This window comes from Schistocerca serialis, chromosome 2 (genome assembly GCF_023864345.2).
Source record: "Schistocerca serialis cubense isolate TAMUIC-IGC-003099 chromosome 2, iqSchSeri2.2, whole genome shotgun sequence".
NCBI classification, from domain to species: domain Eukaryota; kingdom Metazoa; phylum Arthropoda; class Insecta; order Orthoptera; family Acrididae; genus Schistocerca; species Schistocerca serialis.
The window spans coordinates 337002466-337023116 of NC_064639.1; the positions used below are offsets into that span (position 1 = coordinate 337002466).

Consider the following 20651-nt stretch of genomic DNA (forward strand, 5'->3'; position numbering starts at 1 on the left):
AGAGTAGCATGGATAGCTGCATCAAAACACAACAACAGCAGTGTGGGGTGCTTTCATAACAAATGGTATGATAATGTTTGCGAAGCCGCGTCTAAATGATGTGCCAAGCCTTTGGCCGAGTGTGCTTACTTCTGGAAGGGAGCCTGTTCTTCAGTGACAGAATTTTTTTTAAATTTATTTACTGTAAAAATTGTAAAAGTATAATTTGAAATTATTGCCATGAAATTTATTTGACGTTAGATTATGATTCTAAATTGTTTAAAGCTGATTTGCTCAGAGTTAATTAATTTGTTTAAAGAATATCTCTTTGGGAAGCAAATAAAATTTATTAACGAATTTTGTATTCGTGACCTAGCTCTTTAAACCCTTGCTCCACGCAATGCTGCCATTTCGTATCAGTTTCGGAGTCTCCATCGTACATTGTACCAAAGAAGACGACATTAATAAAGTGGTTTACAGCTGAGAGTGGAAGGGCGGGATGTGGCCTGTTTGTCGTCATGCAAAAGCTCAGTAAGGCTCCGGTAGTAACAGTTGTGAGGTTCCGTACTGATACCTTCATTAGTTCCACGTTAACGTGAACTGCTGAGTGTGCTTTGCAGGGTCTTGTTAGTCTTACCATTTTCCTAAGGAATTTTGCAGTTTTCTTCTAAGATTCCATAAAAGGAGCATCGCACTTGTAAAGGACGTAACAACGAATCACAACAGTTATGTTACAGATCGTAATTGTTTCCCGTAACTGAATGATAACTGAAATCGAAGGTAGCAGAGCGTTGCGAAAATCATGCAAGGGACACACGGCGTCTCCAAACTCTAAATTTGATTGGCTGTTGCTGTAACAACTCTCCTATAAACAACTAGCTGTGCGTCACTTTATTAGTCAAATTCAGATATAATTCAGTTCCAAGTGTGCACTAAACTTTTTGATCAATGTCATACACTCGCCGGTTTATGTGGATATAATATTCAGCTCGTCACTTTATGACTTTTATGCGCTTTATTGCACCATTAACAACGACGGCTATTTTTGTTAACGTGCGATCGGTAGCGAAGTTAAAACCGTAATGAGAAACCGATGAAGCTTTGCGCATATGAATGTCAGGGCCTTAGGGAGAGTTGAGTTTAAGGTAGGTAGCGATGCTTACAGGTAGGACGGAAGTAAAAATACCATACCTCCCCTTAACATAGACAAATGTAATGTATTGCGAATACATAGAAAGAAGGATCCTTTATTGTATGATTATATGATAGCGGAACAAACACTGGTAACAGTTACTTCTGTAAAATATCTGGGAGTATGCGTGCGGAACGATTTGAAGTGGAATGATCATATAAAATTAATTGTTGGTAAGGCGGGTACCAGGTTGAGATTCATTGGGAGAGTGCTTAGAAAGTGTAGTCCATCAACAAAGGAGGTGGCTTACAAAACACTCGTTCGACCTATACTTGAGTATTGCTCATCAGTGTGGGATCCGTACCAGGTCGGTTTGACGGAGGAGATAGAGAAGATCCAAAGAAGAGCGGCGCGTTTCGTCACAGGGTTATTTGGTAACCGTGATAGCGTTACGGAGATGTTTAATAAACTCTAGTGGCAGACTCTGCAAGAGAGGCGCTCTGCATCGCGGTGTAGCTTGCTCGCCAGGTTTCGAGAGGGTGCGTTTCTGGATGAGGTATCGAATATATTGCTTCCCCCTACTTATACCTCCCGAGGAGATCACGAATGTAAAATTAGAGAGATTAGAGCGCGCACGGAGGCTTTCAGACAGTCGTTCTTCCCGCGAACCATACGCGACTGGAACAGGAAACGGAGGTAATGTCGGTGGCACGTAAAGTGCCCTCCGCCACACACCGTTGGGTGGCTTGCGGAGTATAAATGTAGATGTAGATGTAGATGTATTTAGTGACTCACTGACAGCCCCTGAGCCCTATTGCTAGTAACCAGAGTTGAAAATGTTGATTCACACACAGCAGTGCTACTTCCTATGGGCGCCACATATGCAAGAAGTTCATACGTATTTTTGAACGCCTGTCGCTGATTGTACAAAACTTGCGTTGTGTTTTCCATTTTATCCCCGCGGCAGCTCAAATAAGCTTTGACCGCAGTAGCCTCTTCCTTTGATGGACTGGTTGGACCTGAAAAATCAGCTGAAATTGTGAATTTCACATAAATTACACTTACGTTTTACAAGCAACAACGTAAGTCTGTTTAAATTTCTCACACTTGGCTAAATTTTTCAGCGGTACTATTTTGTCTGCATCCAGTGTATCGAGACGCGCCAGTGATTTTAGTAGACCGTCGTTGTCCGAAAATCTTCTTTACATTTCACCAATTGGTACGTCCACCGTTTCGAAATACGCAGACTGAGTTGGCTGGGCATTCTGGTCTCCAATATTTTGTCTCGCACAGGAACAGGAAGGACCATACATCAAGTGGTCAACCATACGATTTGATTTTTTCACGTGCCTCGTCTGGGTCCTATTTTCGGAATCACTAGACATTGCTTCTTCCAAAATTTGATGACACATTTCGTCATTTCATTTTGGACGCACTTTATGATTGTTATGAGGTCTTTCAATCCTGCGTTTCGGGCTTGCAAAGCATGGGCAGGCTGAAGCATGGGTAACATTTCTTTGCTAGAACCATGGCCACTCGGAATTCCAAATTGCGCATGACTTTTTTATGTCGACATCTTGGCAACTTTGTCATCGATAAATGTGTCGTTTTTAATTTCATCTAAAGTCATCAAAATCGGTGTATGATTATCGTTTACAACTTCTGTAATCGTCAAGAGACCCGAAGAACGCTGTTTGGAGAGCCGGCTAATCCTTTTTCCATCCTTTTTCCACCAAACAAGGCATCTATTTTGTCATGTAACATGATGCAGTGATCAAAAAATAAACACATGAAAATCATCTCAGATGTAGTTGTGATGACTATCTAATGTAAGCGATGGTTATAGCACTGGACACAAGGAATTTTTTGGTCCAATTTGTTTTCTATTCTCGTCGGTACCCCGAAACTTTCTCATTCACTACACTTACGCCATCATGGCATTGGCTCAGTATACGAGAGAGAGGTCAGTGTTACTTTCTATAAAGGTATTTAACGTTATTCCCGTAGGAGTGTCTGAATCAAGGTTTTCAGTAGTTGTGACTGTCAGAAATGACTCACTGACGATTCCATCCTTAAACTAACGTATTGCTGTTGCAAATACTTCCGCGGCTATTTTTACCTCTTGTCCTTGTTTCCGTTAGAGTAAACCAGTTCTCATCAGTTTCCTTAATTTCTTTAACAATGGGCCTTCGTACTGCTTGAACCATTGCTTGAATTATTTGATTTTGACTTTCAGGTGAATGATATATTGCATTTTTTGGTATATGACTGACACCATCCTTCAAATTCGGATCTTTCATGCACGTGTATTCAAACAAATTCTGAAATAAGCCTTGTTTTTCTTCTTCCTCAACAATATAATTTCCATGTAAAGCTAATTCGTTCACAACTAGAAAGTGTGTTAGTTCCAAAATAGGCTTCACGTAATACCCATCTTTTTCCTAATGCTTTTTGATGTATCCTTGTTTCAACACTGCTTGTTGCAGATATTCCATGTGATTCGTCGTGCTGCATAGCTGCGGACTGTGTAAGAGATATGGCTTTTTTGTGTTTTGGTAAATCATTAACTCTCCAATCCGGTTCTCGCACCTGCTGACTTCCATCTGTTTGGCACAATGAGGAATGCATTCTGCGGGAAGCAATACTTGGACGATGCGGAGGTTATTGACGCAGCAGGACACTGGTTCCGACATCGACCAGAAGAGTGGTAACATGCTGGCATACAGGCCCTCCCAATTGGGTGGAGTAAGGCCGACGTAGTGAACGGAGATGAACAATAATTTTTTGTTCCTACTAGCCGCGCGGGATTAGCCGAGTGGTCTGAGGCGCTGCAGTCATGGACTCTGCGGCTGATTCCGGCGGAGGTTCGAGTCCTCCATCGGACATCGGTGTGTGTGTTTGTCCTTAGGATAATTTAGGTTAAGTAGTGTGTAAGCTTAGGGACTGATGACCTTAGCAGATAAGTCCCATAAGATTTCACACACATTTTTTGTACCTAAAAGAGTGTGGAATATTATAGTGCACTGGTATCCTGAATAAATCTAACCCGCTTTCAGAAAAGAAAGTTGCATTACTTACTGAACGCTCTCGAAGTTCTCAAATGAACTTCTACACGCCAACAACGGATTTGAATGGACGCATAGCTGCGCTCATCAGTCAGCGTCTGCGGAGCCTTACAGTGTCGCAGCAACCGCCGAATGCCGCAGCATGAGTGTATCAGCAACGCCAGGTGTTATCTAATGTCACCGCCAGCAGTGCCAGACCGACATTCTACTGGTTTAGTCTGTAGTCGTTCACAGGGTTCAAGAGTAGATAAGTGTTCACGGTGAACTGTAAATAACTTTGCCACACTTCATCTAAAAACCTTAATTTTATTAATAAACTATTTTTTTTATAAATCCAGTCCTGGGTCACAAAAATTTTACTAATCAGGTGCTATGAGCAGCTTCAGACCTGAGTGAATCCAGTACATTATACAATTCTCATTATTGCGGCTATAGGTAGTACAGCGACACTAATCACCCATACTAGCTTGTATGGCTGATTTATGTGACTGTACCATCTGTATACCCAATTACACAAATTATGTTTTTTACAGGATTCACTCAGGTCTGAAGATGATCATAAACTACGTCCGAACTGGCCTTGAGATCCAACGGTACCGTTCGACCGCCGCGTCAGCCTTAGCCTATAGGCGTCACTGAATGCGGATGTGGAAAAGCATGTGGTCAGCACACTATCTTTCTGCCGTTATCGGCTGTCATGACCAGAGATGCTACTTCTCAAGTAGCTCCTCAGTTGGCCTCACAGGCTCTGAGTACAGCCAGCATGCCAACAGCATTCAGCAGACCCAGACGGTCATCCTGAAGATCGTCATAGCTGACTGAAGTTAGTTACCTGACCAATAAAACTTTGATGATTCATGACTGGATTTACAAGAAAGAAAACGTTTCCTGGATTGCTGCGAAACTTTGCTGTGAATATGTTTCAACTCGGAATAAATTATTCTTAAATCTATCTCAAAGTGTGTTGGCTTGAATTTCTGTTCATATCTAGTTTGCTTTGTGATGGAGCTGCTTGGTTGTTGCATGGAATAGCAAAACACGTCGGTAACGTAAATACTTTCTGTGGTGGGGTGGCTCTCATCGTGCCACCTTCTTGTTAGACGACAGGTTTGTTTCGTGAACATAACTGACGATGACAAAGAGTACTAGAAACTGCGACGATCCTGCAGAGGCTCAAAAACCAGTTAATGATACAACAAATCGTATCAAACTGGGAAAGCGACAGGTTGCATTCTACAACTAGATAAAGCGCCAATTTAGCAGTTTCTTCATCCACAATGGATATGCACTGAAGTGACAAAAGTCATGGGATAGCACGTAATATCAAGTTGGACATGTTGGACATCCATCTGCCCAGCGTAGTGCATCGCATGGACTCAAGAATTCGTTGGAAGTCCCTTCAGAAATATCGATCCATGCTATCTGTGTGGGTGTCCGTAAGTACGAAAGTCTTACCAGTGAAGGACTTTGTGCACGAACTGACCTCTCGGTTGCGTCCCATTCATGTACGATGGCATTCATCTCGGGTGATCAGGGTGGCCTGATCTTTCGCTCGAGTTGTCCAGAATGTTCTTCAAACCAGTCGCCAACAATTTTTGTCGTTAATAACAATACCATCGTTGTTTGAGAACAGGAAGTCCATGAATGTCTGCAAAGGGTCTTCAAATCCCGAACATAACCGTTTCCAATCAATAATTGGTTCAAATGGCTCTGAGCACTCTGGGACTTAACATCCGAGGTCTACTTACACCTAACTAACCTAAGGACAACACACACATTCATGCCCTTGGCGGGATTCGAACCTGCGCCAGTAGCAGCTGCACGGTTCGGCACTGAAGCGCCTAGAACCGCTCGGCCACAGCGGACGGCAATAATTGGTTCATTTGGGACAGGGGACCCAGTCATTTCATGTAAACATGGCCCACAACACTGTGTTGCCACCATCAGGTTGCATAATGCCTTGCTGAAAACTTGGCTCCATGGCTTCGCAGGGTCTGCGCCACACTCAAATGAACTTTTACCAACTCAAAATCGGTACACTACTGACCAGGCAACGGTTTCCCGGTAGTCGCGGCTCCAACCAACATAGTCACGAGACCAGGAAAGGCACTGCAGGCGACGTCGTGCTCTTACCGAAAGCACTCGCGTACCCCTTTAACACTAAATTTCGCTGCATTGTCGACGCGGATAAATCTTCGTACGTCCCACATTTATTTCTGCGGTATGTCACGCAGTGGGCACTGTCCAAGCGGATACATCTTCGTACGTCCCACATGTATTTCTGCGGTATGTCACGCAGCATTGCTTGTCTACGTCTACGCAAATGCCTCTGCTTTCGATCGTTGAGTGAACGCCGTCGGCTACTGCGTTGGCCGTGGTGAGAGTTAATGTGCGAAATTTGTTATTCTGGGCACACTCTTGACACTGAGGATAGCGGAATAATGAATCCCCTAACGATTTCCGAAATGGAATGTCCTATGCATGTAGCTCCCACTACCATACGGCGTTCAAAGCCTGTTAATCCCGTCGTGCGACCGTAACCACGTTGAAAACATTTTCGCACGAATCGCCTGTATACAAATGACAGCTCGGCCAATGCCCTGCCTTTTATACCTGTGTATGCGGTACTACTGCCATCTGCGTATGTGGATATCGCTGTCCCATGAGTTTCGTAACAGTGTAATGAATCGCGTAGGCTTGTCACAAGGTGTGAAATATGTAATTTCCTTGCTTTCGTAGCGCTGGCTTTGGTTTTAGCACCAGACGTACGAAGTGAATTTCGGCAACCAAAATCGCGATTCGGGTGCAGCACGGGTGAGGACGGCGCCGATGAATCTCGGCTCGGCTGGGCCAGGTGGCCGCGAGGTGGGCTGCTGCGGCGGCGGCGTCGGCGAGCCGAGCGCCGTCGCCGTCGGTGGCGGGCGGCCGAGTAATTGCAGCCGGGGCGCGGGGCTCGTTAGCCCGCTAAGGAAGGCGGAGGCCCGCCCGGCCCGGCCGCACTGGCCGCGCCGCGCCGCGCCGAGCCTCGGGCCGCTAATGGATCGATAGCCGGCCGGCTACGGCCAGCTCCTCGGCTGTTCCTTAGCACGCACGTCCACGCACACACACATGCGCGCCGCCGCCGCCGCCGCCCCTCCGCCCCCGCCCGCCGCCTCCTCCGCCTTCGCCACCCCCGTCCCGTCCACCCCTTCTCGCCAGCAGGTACAGGCGCGCCAACGCTGCTCTGCCCCGTCTCGCGCACGCACAGTGTCTTACGTACTTGCGCTTCCTCTCCTTGAAAGACGCAATCATCTCAATGAACTGACGCTGGGTTCGATTCGAATGTGCTCCGGTTCAGTGTTAGAAACAAGTAATAAACCTCAGATTCTTTATAGCTCGGATTCACGTGTATAAAACGGTTTTAAACTTTTGATTACAAATTGATAACCTAGCGGCCGCGCTGCGGTCCTTGCAGAACCTCGGCCTCCTTTATCAGCTGCCTTCATTCCACTGTGTTCATCATTTTCTTTGTTCAACACCTATCTCCCATTGCTTTGAGATTCTCCTCCATATCTTCTAACAACTTTTTCCTGGAACTTCCTCTTCTCCTTCTCACTTCGGTTTTTCTATAAACAATTTCTTAGCAGAATGAGATTTTCACTCTGCAGCGGAGTGTGCGCTGATATGAAACTTCCTGGCAGATTAAAACTGTGTGCCGGACCGAGACCCGAACTCGGGACCTTTGCCTTTCGCTGACAAGTGTTCTACCATCTGAACTACCCAAGCACGACTCACGCCCCGTCCTCGCAGGAGAGCTTCTCTGAAGTTTGGAAGGTAGGAGACGAGGTACTGGCGGAAGTAAAGCTGAGAGGACGGGGCGTGAGTCGTGCTTGGTTAGCTCAGATGGTAGAGCACTTGCCCACGAAAGGCAAAAATCTCGAGTTGGGGTCTTTGTCCGGTACACAGTTTTAATCTGCCAGGAAGTTTCAATTTCTTAACACATCGAATTCGTGGTATTCTGTCTACCGGTCCAGTTAATCTTGTTCTAGCTTGCTTGATATTCAGTACAGTATTCCTCCGACCAAAAATCGTCTATAGTTCTGCATTTTTCCTTCTTCTCAAGCTACCTTCCTCTCTCACCGCAGCTGCGTGGGGTAGGCGAGAGGTTTGAGGCGTCCTGTCACGGTCCGCACGGCTTCTTTTGTCGGAGGTTCAAATCCTCCCTCGGGCATGGGTGTGTGTGTCATCCTTAGCGTAAGTTAGTTTAAGTTAGATTAAGTAGCGTGTAGGCTTAGGGACCGATGATCGCAGCAGTTTGGTCCCATAAGATCTTACAACAAATTTCAAATTTCTCTCATCGCCCCGAATATCTTCCTCAAAATCTTCCTTTCCCATCTCATTAACGAGGGCTGCCTCATTCCTGGTAATTATCGAGCCATCCGATCCAATCATTACTACAGGTTTTTGTACAATCAAATACAGGGTATCCATCATAACTTTTTATTCTGATTTCAAGATAAAATATTAATTATATTTCGGATGCTAACGTTTGTTTTTTGTTACAGACCCAGTACGGAACCCATGATGCTTCTGTACAGCTGTGTCTCTCTCAACATTTTGTCCACAAGAGGCGCCGTGTGAGCTATATCGTAAAGATGGTTCTCCCCCTCTCCTCCCCCCACCCCAGAAGATAGCTCAGTGTTTTGTGTGGCTTACAGAAACCAAAGTGGCCTAGCCGTTCTAGGCGCTTCTGTCTGGAACCGCGCGACCGCTACGGTCGCAGGTTCGAATCCTGCCTCGGCCATGGGTGTGTGCGATGTCCTTAGGTTAGTTAGGTTTAAGTAGTTCCAAGTTCTAGGGGACTGATGACCTCAGGAGTTAACTCCCATAGTGCTCAGAGCCATTTGAACCAAAACCAGATCACCGGTTACTATGCCGCGAAAGTTTGTGTTCTATTATGGTAAGAAAACACTTGAAACAAATTTAATCAGAACATGACTGGAAATATTATTAGCGTCAGAGTCGGTTCATAAACCGACAAGAAGCGGCAGACCACCTGTTTCGGAGGAGACTGTGTCGGCAGTTCAGACCGCATTCACGAGGTTGCCACAGAAATACACTCCTGGAAATTGAAATAAGAACACCGTGAATTCATTGTCCCAGGAAGGGGAAACTTTATTGACACATTCCTGGGGTCAGGTACACCACATGATCACACTGACAGAACCACAGGCACATAGACACAGGCAACAGAGCATGCACAATGTCGGCACTAGTACAGTGTATATCCACCTTTCGCAGCAATGCAGGCTGCTATTCTCCCATGGAGACAATCGTAGAGATGCTGGATGTAGTCCTGTGGAACGGCTTGCCATGCCATTTCCACCTGGCGCCTCAGTTGGACCAGCGTTCGTGCTGGACGTGCAGACCGCGTGAGATGACGCTTCATCCAGTCCCAAACATGCTCAATGGGGGACAGATCCGGAGATCTTGCTGGCCAGGGTAGTTGACTTACACCTTCTAGAGCACGTTGGGTGGCACGGGATACATGCGGACGTGCATTGTCTTGTTGGAATAGCAAGTTCCCTTGCCGGTCTAGGAATGGTAGAACGATGGGTTCGATGACGGTTTGGATGTACCGTGCACTATTCAGTGTCCCCTCGACGATCACCAGTGGTGTACGGCCAGTGTAGGAGATCGCTCCCCACACCATGATGCCGGGTGTTGGCCCTGTGTGCCTCGGTCGTATGCAGGCCTGATTGTGGCGCTCACCTGCACGGCGCCAAACACGCATACGACCATCATTGGCACCAAGGCAGAAGCGACTCTCATCGCTGAAGACGACACGTCTCCATTCGTCCCTCCATTCACGCCTGTCGCGACACCACTGGAGGCGGGCTGCACGATGTTGGGGCGTGAGCGGAAGACGGCCTAACGGTGTGCGGGACCGTAGCCCAGCTTCATGGAGACGGTTGCGAATGGTCCTCGCCGATACCCCAGGAGCAACAGTGTCCCTAATTTGCTGGGAAGTGGCGGTGCGGTCCCCTATGGCACTGCGTAGGATCCTACGGTCTTGGCGTGCATCCGTGCGTCGCTGCGGTCCGGTCCCAGGTCGACGGGCACGTGCACCTTCCGCCGACCACTGGCGACAACATCGATGTACTGTGGAGACCTCACGCCCCACGTGTTGAGCAATTCGGCGGTACGTCCACCCGGCCTCCCGCATGCCCACTATACGCCCTCGCTCAAAGTCCGTCAACTGCACATACGGTTCACGTCCACGCTGTCGCGGCATGCTACCAGTGTTAAAGACTGCGATGGAGCTCCGTATGCCACGGCAAACTGGCTGACACTGACGGCGGCCGTGCACAAATGCTGCGCAGCTAGCGCCATTCGACGGCCAACACCGCGGTTCCTGGTGTGTCCGCTGTGCCGTGCGTGTGATCATTGCTTGTACAGCCCTCTCGCAGTGTCCGGAGCAAGTATGGTGGGTCTGACACACCGGTGTCAATGTGTTCTTTTTTCCATTTCCAGGAGTGTATATCAGATAAGTTTCGCAGGGCTTCACGTACAGTGCATAAATCCGTTCGAAACTTCTTAAGTTGTATGCCTACAAGGTCCAAATTGTTCAGGCATTACAACCAATTGATCACCCAAAACTTTAACAATTTGCTCTGAACATCCTGAACAGTTTGAATAAGGACAAAGATTTCTCGACACTGATGTGTTCTTCCGATGACACTAAGTTAACTGTCATAATTTGCGTGTCTTCGGAACAGAAAATCTTAATGTAGTACGAGAACACATTTCGGATAGCCCAAAAGTTAATACGTAGTGTGGGTTAATGCGTGATCGAGTGACTGACCCATTTTTCCTCCTCGAGAGCAATATAATTGTATCTGTTACCTAGATATGTCGGTGCATTATTCCGTTCCCCAGCTACAAAATTTGCGAGATACTATCATCTTTTACCAAGATAACATTTCCCCACATTAGGGTGTGGAAATCCTCGATTTTCTTAGTGAAACCTTCTACTACAGGTGGCAGAGACGGCACAACTCCATGGCCACCGTGATCATCTGACATCAACCCCTTAGAGTTCTTTATTTGAGGTTATGTAACGCTATTGTGTACAAAACAATAGTTCTTGATGTTGTGACATTGCAACAACGCATCATAAATGCCATTGGAACTATCACACCAGACATGTTGCAGAATGTGTGGCAAAGAGTTTGAATACTGGCTCGATATTTTGCGTGTTGTCAGGGGTGCACATGTTGAAGTAATCGAAACGTTTATATAAGGTTCAAAACTTCATGAGTAGAGGCATATATGGTATAAGGCATGTTTCATTTACTGTATAAAACAAAGAGTTACATTGGTTTGTTATCAGGGTAAACATTTATGACTACCCTTTATATTTCGATTCCTGCTAACATTTCTGGACTTGAATACATTCTGCAGTGAATAATAACATCGCTCTAAATTTGCTATCTTTTCTTCCGTTTCTGCTACCACCCTATTATCTTCCGTTATTAGTGAGCGTATGTATTTAAACTTTTCCGCTCTTTGGTACCTTTTCCCATTTACTTTGTTGAAGTCTCTGTCTCCACCAGGGCCCTAACTTCGGCACTGCTCCTTCCAGTGCAACATAACTTTCCTTCAAGGGCCTGATATTCCTTGCGATTAATGACACATAGTCAGCGTACACAACCACCTGAACCTGCCAGTTAAATATTGTTCCTCCTGCTTTTGTTGGCATTTGCCGAACTACCTTCTCTGTTAAAGGGTAGCGCACAGGTCACATCTCCCTGTCGCGGCTCTTTCACCATATGAAACTCTCTTAACAACTCTTCTTCTGCTGTGACCTTGAAAAATGTAGCTTTCATAGAATAGATTAATGCGTTAGATATTTGACGTTAAGGTTGTAAGTAAGGAACAGTGTAGAAAAGTTGTGAGACTATGTTTAAAGCTTTTTGGAAGTCACTGGTTGCTCTCATTAACACTTATGAATATATCTTAGATAATTTCCACTCTTTTTTAAATAAAAGGTAGTTTTTCACTCTTCTCAATGTTTATAACGTCTTAAATCGTGAAGAATCTGTCGTACAATGATACGTGTATATAAAGTGCTAGTGAAAAGTTCCATGAATGGTCTCACAAAATAAAGGAAACAAGAGTTACGAAAAAAATATCTGTACTGGTCTTCGAAGTAGTCATGATTTTTTTTTCCAAGAAATTTTCAACGTGTCTTTTTAAATGAACAATTAACAGTTAAATGGCGTAAATTTCATTTAAAAACCTAAGCATGACTGAATGAAGTCGCCAAAGCTTCCCCCCCCCCCCCCCCCCTCCGCCCTCTAAGGAAAGGTCATTCATCACCGTTACCTTTTGACATCGGTTTTAAAGCTGTTAGAAATTGACAGCAAATGCTTCTTATGGAATAAATCGAGACACCACGGTCAGGCGTACTTGGATATCCGAAAAGTCTGCGTATTCAACTTCTCAACAGAAGGTGACTAAACTTCAACACCCTCTTTATTCTCCAGATTCGACGCCGGCAGACTAGTTTTGCTTGAAATTTGTTCCTCAAATTCAATTTAACTGTAATAGATACAGATGTATCTCCTAAAGAGACGTGGGAAAATTTGCGCCAGACCGTGGCTAGAACCCGGATTTCCTACTGATGTCAGCGGTCGTGTTATCGCTTAGGCTATCCGAGGCAAACTCACCGGACCTATTCAGACATCCTTATGTTACAGAGCCATCTATTTCTTCTCACAGACTGTTAATTGCTTTGATCACATTCACATTTACTTTTCTTTCCCCGCCTTAAAATAGCCCTGAAAGTGGTGGTGGTGGTGGTTAGTGTTTAACGTCCCGTCGACAACGAGGTCATTAGAGACGGAGCGCAAGCTCGGGTTAGGGAAGGATTGGGAAGGAAATCGTCCGTGCCCTTTCAAAGGAACCATCTCGGCATTCGCCTGAAACGATTTAGGGAAATCACGGAAAACCTAAATCAGGATGGCCGGAGACGGGATTGAACCGTCGTCCTCCCGAATGCGAGTCCAGTGTGCTAACCACTGCGCCACCTCGCTCGGTAGCCCTGAAAGTCTTACGCTTTTCAGAAGTTGAGCGTGGCCACACTGCTTTGAGCGATTCCACAACATGCGTTTACTGACAGTTTCCAACAAGTTTAGAATAGATATCAGAAATGTCTTGTAGATAAAAGTGACTGCTTTGTAGGCCTTCAGAGGTGTTTTGTATCTAATTCTTGTTTCCATTATTTTTTGAGACAATTCACCGAACTTTCCGGATGTACCTTGTAATTTGCAGATACATTCGGTGCTGGACGGTGTTATGAAATTCCCGTTGCAAACTTCCAGAATCTGGGAGTGAGTACATAATATTCTGAATAGGAGCCCCTGTCCGTTTCCGCGTTACGATGGTTTCAAATCAGATGTGTAATTTATCCATTTCTATTTGAGGAATTAAATTAGGCGTCACGCAGTATAATTTTTAGCTAATAGTACTGAAGGAAACATAACGAAACATCATTTTTTTGGTATTAACACTTAAACATTTTGCGTTTACATTATCCAAAACGAGAAAGAATCCAGCATATGAAAGTACAAAACTGCATTGATGGATTACAGCAGGGGCTCGATATGGCGACCATCAATGTTGTTTCAGAAATTGTCCCCTCGAAACATTTTCTGGTAGACACTCTCCACCTCACCTGCTGTCCCTTCAGGTTCAGGTGCAGTGGCCAGAACTCTTTCCAGCAGATCTTCCTCTGTCTCTACAGGAGTCTCGTAAATTAAACTTTACATACGATCCCACAAGAAGTAGTCCATAGGAGCTAAATCCGGTGAATGCGGTGGCCACCCTTTTGGACCACCTCGGGCTACCCATATTTCACCATATCACCTGCTCAGATGCCTCCGATAGTGAGAAGCGAGATGGCGCACCATCATGCTGAAACCACATTTCCTGACGGACATTCATGTGTCCATCTGACGTAGTACCCGACGTCCTGTCCATCCCATCCACCCTGTAGCATACCAGGACAAGCAACACTGAGACTTTTCTCTCTCCCTCATCCGACGTGGACGCGTTGCACATACGAAATGAAACGGTCGCAGTACGGAAACGGTACGTTTCCGGACATGGGTTCCTATTCGAAATATTATGTACTCGTTACCTCTGTAAGTCCTACAAGTCTGTAACGGGATTTTCCGAACATCCTGTATAAGTGGACACTATCTTCAATTTTTGTTGCCAAAACAGTTAGTACCAAAGAAAAAATAAAATAAAACGTGATGTCTAATGCGGCAGTTTTACCACATCAACACCAAAAATGTACTAAGCTACAAACTTTTTACCTTTCATCATTTTGTTGGTTGTGTCAACGAGAAAAAGTTTCCCAAACGTTTGAAATTGTGTGTAAAGTTTGTTGCAAGTCACCAAGTGCTCTCGCTCTGAAATACTGGGCGAATAAATAATTTCGGTATTTGTACACGATAAGTTACGATGCAAGAAGACATGTCCATAGTTCGTAACTGTAAAATCTGTCTTATTGTGTTGAACATTTCACATAAGATTATACTTGTTAAGGAGCAGATTTTGTCTGGATTTTACGTTTTTCACTTCGGTCACGAGTTATATGAAATTGATAGATTGACTGGTAGTACATTCGGACCGTTGATTTCAAATACTTCGAGGCAATGTCGAATCCCGTCATTCTACAGGGTCGGCATTGTTATGTTGGTTTGATCCAATGGCCGGATACCCTTCGTGACGCCATCAAGTTTGCTGCCCCCCCCCCCCCCCCCCTCCCACTTTTCCTGGGGCGGAATCTGAGTTCTCCATATTTCTGCGTCAAGAGCAAATCTGTGTTCAAGCCTGAGGACGTTTCTCTAAATGTTAACACACGAAGGTTTTGGGTACCAGTATGGTATTACCAAACTGGATGTGGGAAACCGCCGAAAAACCGCATCTCCGCTGGCCGCCTCTCCGGCCTGTGTTGTTAATCTGCGAGGCGGATTCGATTCGGGGTAGGCTCGCTCAGATGTCCGGCCGCGTATTGAACAGAAAAGTTAGCTGGCTTGCCATAATAATGTGTAACGTATATTTGGCGTCGCCCTATCAGCCAGCTGTTAGGATATATGAGTGCATCTGACAGTGCCAGTCAGATTTCCAGAATGAGATTTTTACTCTGCAGCGGAGTGTGCGCTGACATGAAACTTCATGGCAGATTAAAACTATGTGCCGGACCGGGACTTGAACTCGGGACCTTTTGGTAGAGCACTTGCCCGCGAAAGGCAAAGGTCCTGAGTTCGAGTCTCGGTCCGGCACATAGTTTTAATCTGCCAGGAAGTTCCAGTCAGATTTGCTGAAATACAGTATCTCGCCGATATCGTGTTGTCTGAGAACTAAAGCTCACGTCTGGTGGTGAGGTATGCCTAAGAAAATATGTTTTTTAGACGGTTATGCTTCCACCTGCAGTTCTGATCGTAATCCACGAAATACAGAATGAAGTGGTTACGACAATGTCTCGGGTTCTTTTACAGGCGTACGGAGAGTTTCGTAAGTACCTTCATGAGGCTCTCGAGGCAGTATCCGTTGTGCATGTCCACGGAGCGTGTGTATCCTAACGGAGTCATTATACTGTTTGTAAAACCAACATTTCGGTCACAGTTGCTTTACATTAGTTTATTTACTCAAGTACAGGAACTACAGAAAATAATCGGATCATCTTTGTATTTGTGGAATGAATTTTAGCTTATTGTAGTACGCTGAAGCAGTTGTCTGTCTTACTCTTGCTTGATATGCAAGGAGGGGTTCAGAGCCACCTACACGTCTATACTCAAAGCGGTGTGCTGTTGGTCAGTCAGCATCTCCATTTGCTTTGATAATGGTTTACTGGATACGTGACTGCTATTTCACGTAGGTTTTTAGCCCGGCGTTTCGACCATAGTTGCAACTGCCCTTCGTGATGGCACTGTATTTACGGATTTACGACCCTCTGTCTGTAAATACAGCACCCTAAGTCCAATTGCAATACTGATCAAGAGGCTATACATATGAATTTATAGTAATATTTACTATCCTGTTTTAAGAGCTTCCTGACGATGACCACTGGGAATTGTGGCCGAAATGTTGGCTTTATAAACAGTATGATGAGGGTGTTCATACGGAGAAACGTTTGATGGAGGTTATCATCGGCCGCCGTAGCCTACACTCGCCCAATGAAAGCTGCGATTAAAATGGTGCGAAACCTGAGAAATACATTCGTATGCTTCAGCCGTAGGAGCGAAGGAAGGAAGTTTAAGGTTTAACTCATGTCGACTATGAGGTCGTTAGAGACGCAGCACAAAATCAGAGTCTTTTGTTAAGCGTGGAATAGAAACACATCGTGCCCTTTAAGAGGAACAATCCCGCCATCTGTCTGATCAATTTCAGGAAATCACGACAAACCTAAACCTGGAGGGCCAGAGGCTGATTTGAACCACCGTCCTCCCAAAAGTATTTTGTATAAGTTACAGATAAATAGTTGCCTCTATTAAGACTCCAGCCGTCGTATTACTCTTGTCAGCAACATTGTATGCATGAGTTGTTAAACTGATTACATTGTAGTTATCGCATTAATCTGCCTGGTAATGCAAGGGGAAAACAAAAGTCTGCATCAGTGCAATACAGATACGGTGAATACATTGGTGTTCAGATTACTTTATCCAATTCCCGTGAGTACAGACACCACATGAAAAATGAAATCGGTGAGTGGCTGTAGAAAGAGAGCGCAACCCGTCAGTTGCGAGTGGCGGTAGTCTGCGAGGAGTGACGCGAACCCCTTTAGTGCGAGCGGCCGCCCGCAGGGGGATGAGACGGCGTGCAGCGCGGCCGGACCGCCTTGCATCCCCCCACCCTCCACCCCCTCCCCCTCCCCCGCCGCCCACGTCTTGCCGGCCCCGCCGGGTCAAGCGTCTTGCTGTGGGCGCAGCCCTCTCCTGCCCGCCGGCCTAACGACGCCGCTTTGTGCCGGCACGGCATGTGCGCGTGTGTGAGTGCGTGGGCGTGCGTGTGAGTGGAGGGCTGCTCACGCACGCAACACACGCGTGCCGCCGCGCCGACGAGATCCTCGCTCCCGCACGTACAGGCGCCGGCAAGAGTTAGACGACAGCCGCCGTCTTAAAGGGCGCCGTCCGTGCAGACCGCCTCTCCACTTGCGCCACTGTGCGCTCTGCGAGTTTCTCTGCTCTCTGCTACGTACGTCTTTTACCAGTACAGGAAAGAGAGTTACCTTAAAATGTGCAGCCTGAGTGGTTCTTCTTTAAACTTCAGTCATTGCACTGATTTCAAGTCACCCTCCATTTCATCCTATCTTGCTCTTAACTCTCCATCTCAACATACTAGCTCACTTTCTCGATAATTTGTGTTCTTTAGACTAACGAAAAAAAAAAAAATGGCTCAAATGGCTCTGAGCACTATGGGACTTAACATCTGAGGTCATCAGTCCCCTAGAACTTAGAACTACTTAAACCTAACTAACCTAAGGACATCACACACATCCATGTCCGAGGCAGGATTCCAACCTGCGACCGTAGCGGTCGCGCGGTTCCAGACTGAAGCGCCTAGAACCGCTCGGCCACACCGGCCGGCGACTAACGAAAATGGAAAACATTAAATTCTGTTACACTAGTCCGATGCAGGGTTACTCAAAATTATACAGACACTTTCAGCCGATTGCTTGCCATGATAATGTGTAGAAGTGGCGTCAAATCGAAAGACTTGCACCCGGCGAACGGTCTTCCCGACGGGAGGCCCTAGTTACACGAAATTTACATTTATTTTATAATGATGTTCGAAAATGGGGTGAACATTTTATGCACCTGGAAGTGGAAAGCGCCCTTACCAGGTGAAAATTAATGGCGAAGTTGTTGTTGCTGTAACTGACCATACAGGACGTGCCCAGTTAGTTCTAGTCCTCGTGCAGTATCACGAGAATTGCCCATCCCTCGAAATACAGCACGGAAAGTTTTGCAGCCAGTTTAACGCTGGTACCTGTACAAGATCCAAAAGGCGCAGCAACTGAAATCTCATGATCTTTAGCAACGTTCTGAATCTGGCACAGATCAAAGTTGATGACATGTGGCTGGACAATATTCTGTAGAGTGACGAGGCACATTTTACCCTACAGGGTACAGCGAATACACAGAGCTGCTCAGTTTGGGTACCGAAGGTGCTGTGCACGAAGAGCCATTGCACTCTCCGTATGCGGCTGTATGGTGTGGATTCACAAGCACCTTTATTCGCGGTCCGTTCTTCTTTGAAGAGAAATACACCAAAGGGCCTGTCAGATGTACTGTGATGTCTGCAAGTTATAGAGTCCTCTTTGTACAGCATGTGATTCCTGCTTTGGAAGAGCGGCACTGTGTTGAAACAACCCCCAAGATGGGGCAGCACTTCTTCTCGCTCGCCCAGTAAAGTATTTGCTTAATGCAATCTTCCACAGGTTTTCCAGATGCATGGCTTGCAAGATCACCTAAATCCATGTGACTTTTGGCTCTAGGGATATTTCAAAGAACGCGTTTAGCCGGGATGCATTCGGTCTCTTCCCGATCTGAAGATCAGTACACAGGAACATGTTGCTCAAATTCCTCTGGAGCTGCTGCGAGCAATTGTTAATCGTTTTACGGACGCAGCACCTCGTCGATTTCTCCAACACTCATACTGAACAAATTGTGTGAGCAGCAGTTAATAATAAAATCGACATTATGCCTTTCTCACTTGTTTGACGTTTCCTACATCGTCCCATTCCTAAATCATTACATGTTGCAAAATTTCTGTAGAACCTTCTTGCATTCACAGCCCCCGATTTTCTCCTGGTGGCCAAAACTGAAACTAACTTTTCATCCAGCGTAAATCGGTAATGCATTTGCATAACTACTAATTTTCGCTACCATTCGATAATTAAAGCCCACAATGTACCTCCGTGAGTAGCTATACTTTAAACAGAAAGATATTTAAATTAACCTTAAATAGAAAGATATTTCATTAACCTTAAGATAAGCAACCCAGCGTACATCATCTGCACACTAGGAAGGTCGATAAATGCTGTGTTGCCTATCTTAAGGCGCGGGAAGGCTTTTCCAGGTCAGTTTTATTCTGCTCACACTGTGCGTATGGAAACATCGACTCAATACTTTTTCGAGTCATGTTAATAAATGTATGAAGTGTTTGTCATGTGGCGCACGTCCACTCTGTAATCAAATTCGGACCACACTCGCCCCAGATTTTTCGTATCGATTTCAGTAAAAGCTGCCGTGATACATCCTCGTATGTAAATTGTAGGTGGAGAGGGGGAGGGGGAGGGGGAGGAGGAGAAAGGAAAGGGCTCGCTGGATTTAAGCACGTCCAGGTAACAAAGTCGCCTGTGAAAAGACGAAGGTTTCGTACACTTTTTGCCTTGACAAGGCACAAGTTCTATCTATTTTCAAAATGGTAAAGAGCAGCAATCAGTTGTCGTTTCCTTTGCAGCTTTATTATAACAGATCCAGATTTCGGCTAACAACTTGCCATTATCGATGCAGTATTTCGTGGTTGTTGTATATGCCCTAGTATGTACAGAATTGGCGTACTAGAGCATGTATAACAACTCCGAAATACTGCATTTATAATGGCTAGTTTCTAGACGAAATCTGGATCTGCTGCAATAAAACTAGAACGGGAACTACGACTGTCTGGGAATCTACCTACACGTTCGACAACAATATGGGGATTCTGTGCTCCCCGTATTTGCACTTTGTGTTCGTTTTCTGCGCCGTTCAAGCAAAAGGTAGCCTCATCGGTGAAAACTAGCCTGAGGGTAAAATCGTCTTCTTTCATTAAGTGCTACATATCAACGAAAAACTGTTTCCGCCTACGTCTGTCTATATGGATAACGGCTCGGAGGAACTGAATGAGGTATGATCTCATTTGCAGGTGTTTCTCTTCTCCTCGTCAAACAGTCAGTTGTCGAAATCCTTGCTGTCGACTGGCACCGGACGTTGATTATTGTGGGCTTCTGAGAAATGTTTCGGTGGTCCGTTCAAACTATTCCATGGATACTGGTTGCCGCCCACTGTTTTTGCGTTTACAAGGACGCCCTGTTTCCTTCTGCAGTCAGGACCATATTGTGTGGTTTGAGTAGGATTGTAGACTCAGTCGCCACTTACCTGTATACGTAATTTCTTAAGAATGTAATGACGAAACTGGAACCATTCATCAAGTACTCATTGTGAACTACAGACATGGGTCCAAAGAGAATTTGTTTGTGTGCTGGCCTGCTCAGCATAGTATTTTTGCTAAATAAAATGCCGTGTGGCTAGGGCCTCCCATCGGGTAGAACGTTCGCCGGGTGCAAGTCTTTCGATTTGACGCCACTTCGCCGACTTCCGCGTGAATAGGGATGAAATGATGATGATTAGGACAACACAACAGTCCCTGAGCGGAGA

General features: G+C 45.7%; 1 protein-coding gene across 1 annotated transcript in view; it reads right to left on the bottom strand.

Annotated features, from left to right (window-relative positions):
• LOC126455963 (translation initiation factor IF-2-like) overlaps positions 1-17208 on the bottom strand; it is a 182649-nt gene extending 165441 nt beyond the window's left edge. Inside the window, exon 1 of the mRNA XM_050091720.1 lies at positions 17115-17208. Coding sequence (XP_049947677.1) covers positions 17115-17208 — 94 coding nt within the window. The remainder of the gene's footprint in view (positions 1-17114) is intronic.
• Between the last annotated feature and the right edge of the window lie 3443 nt (positions 17209-20651).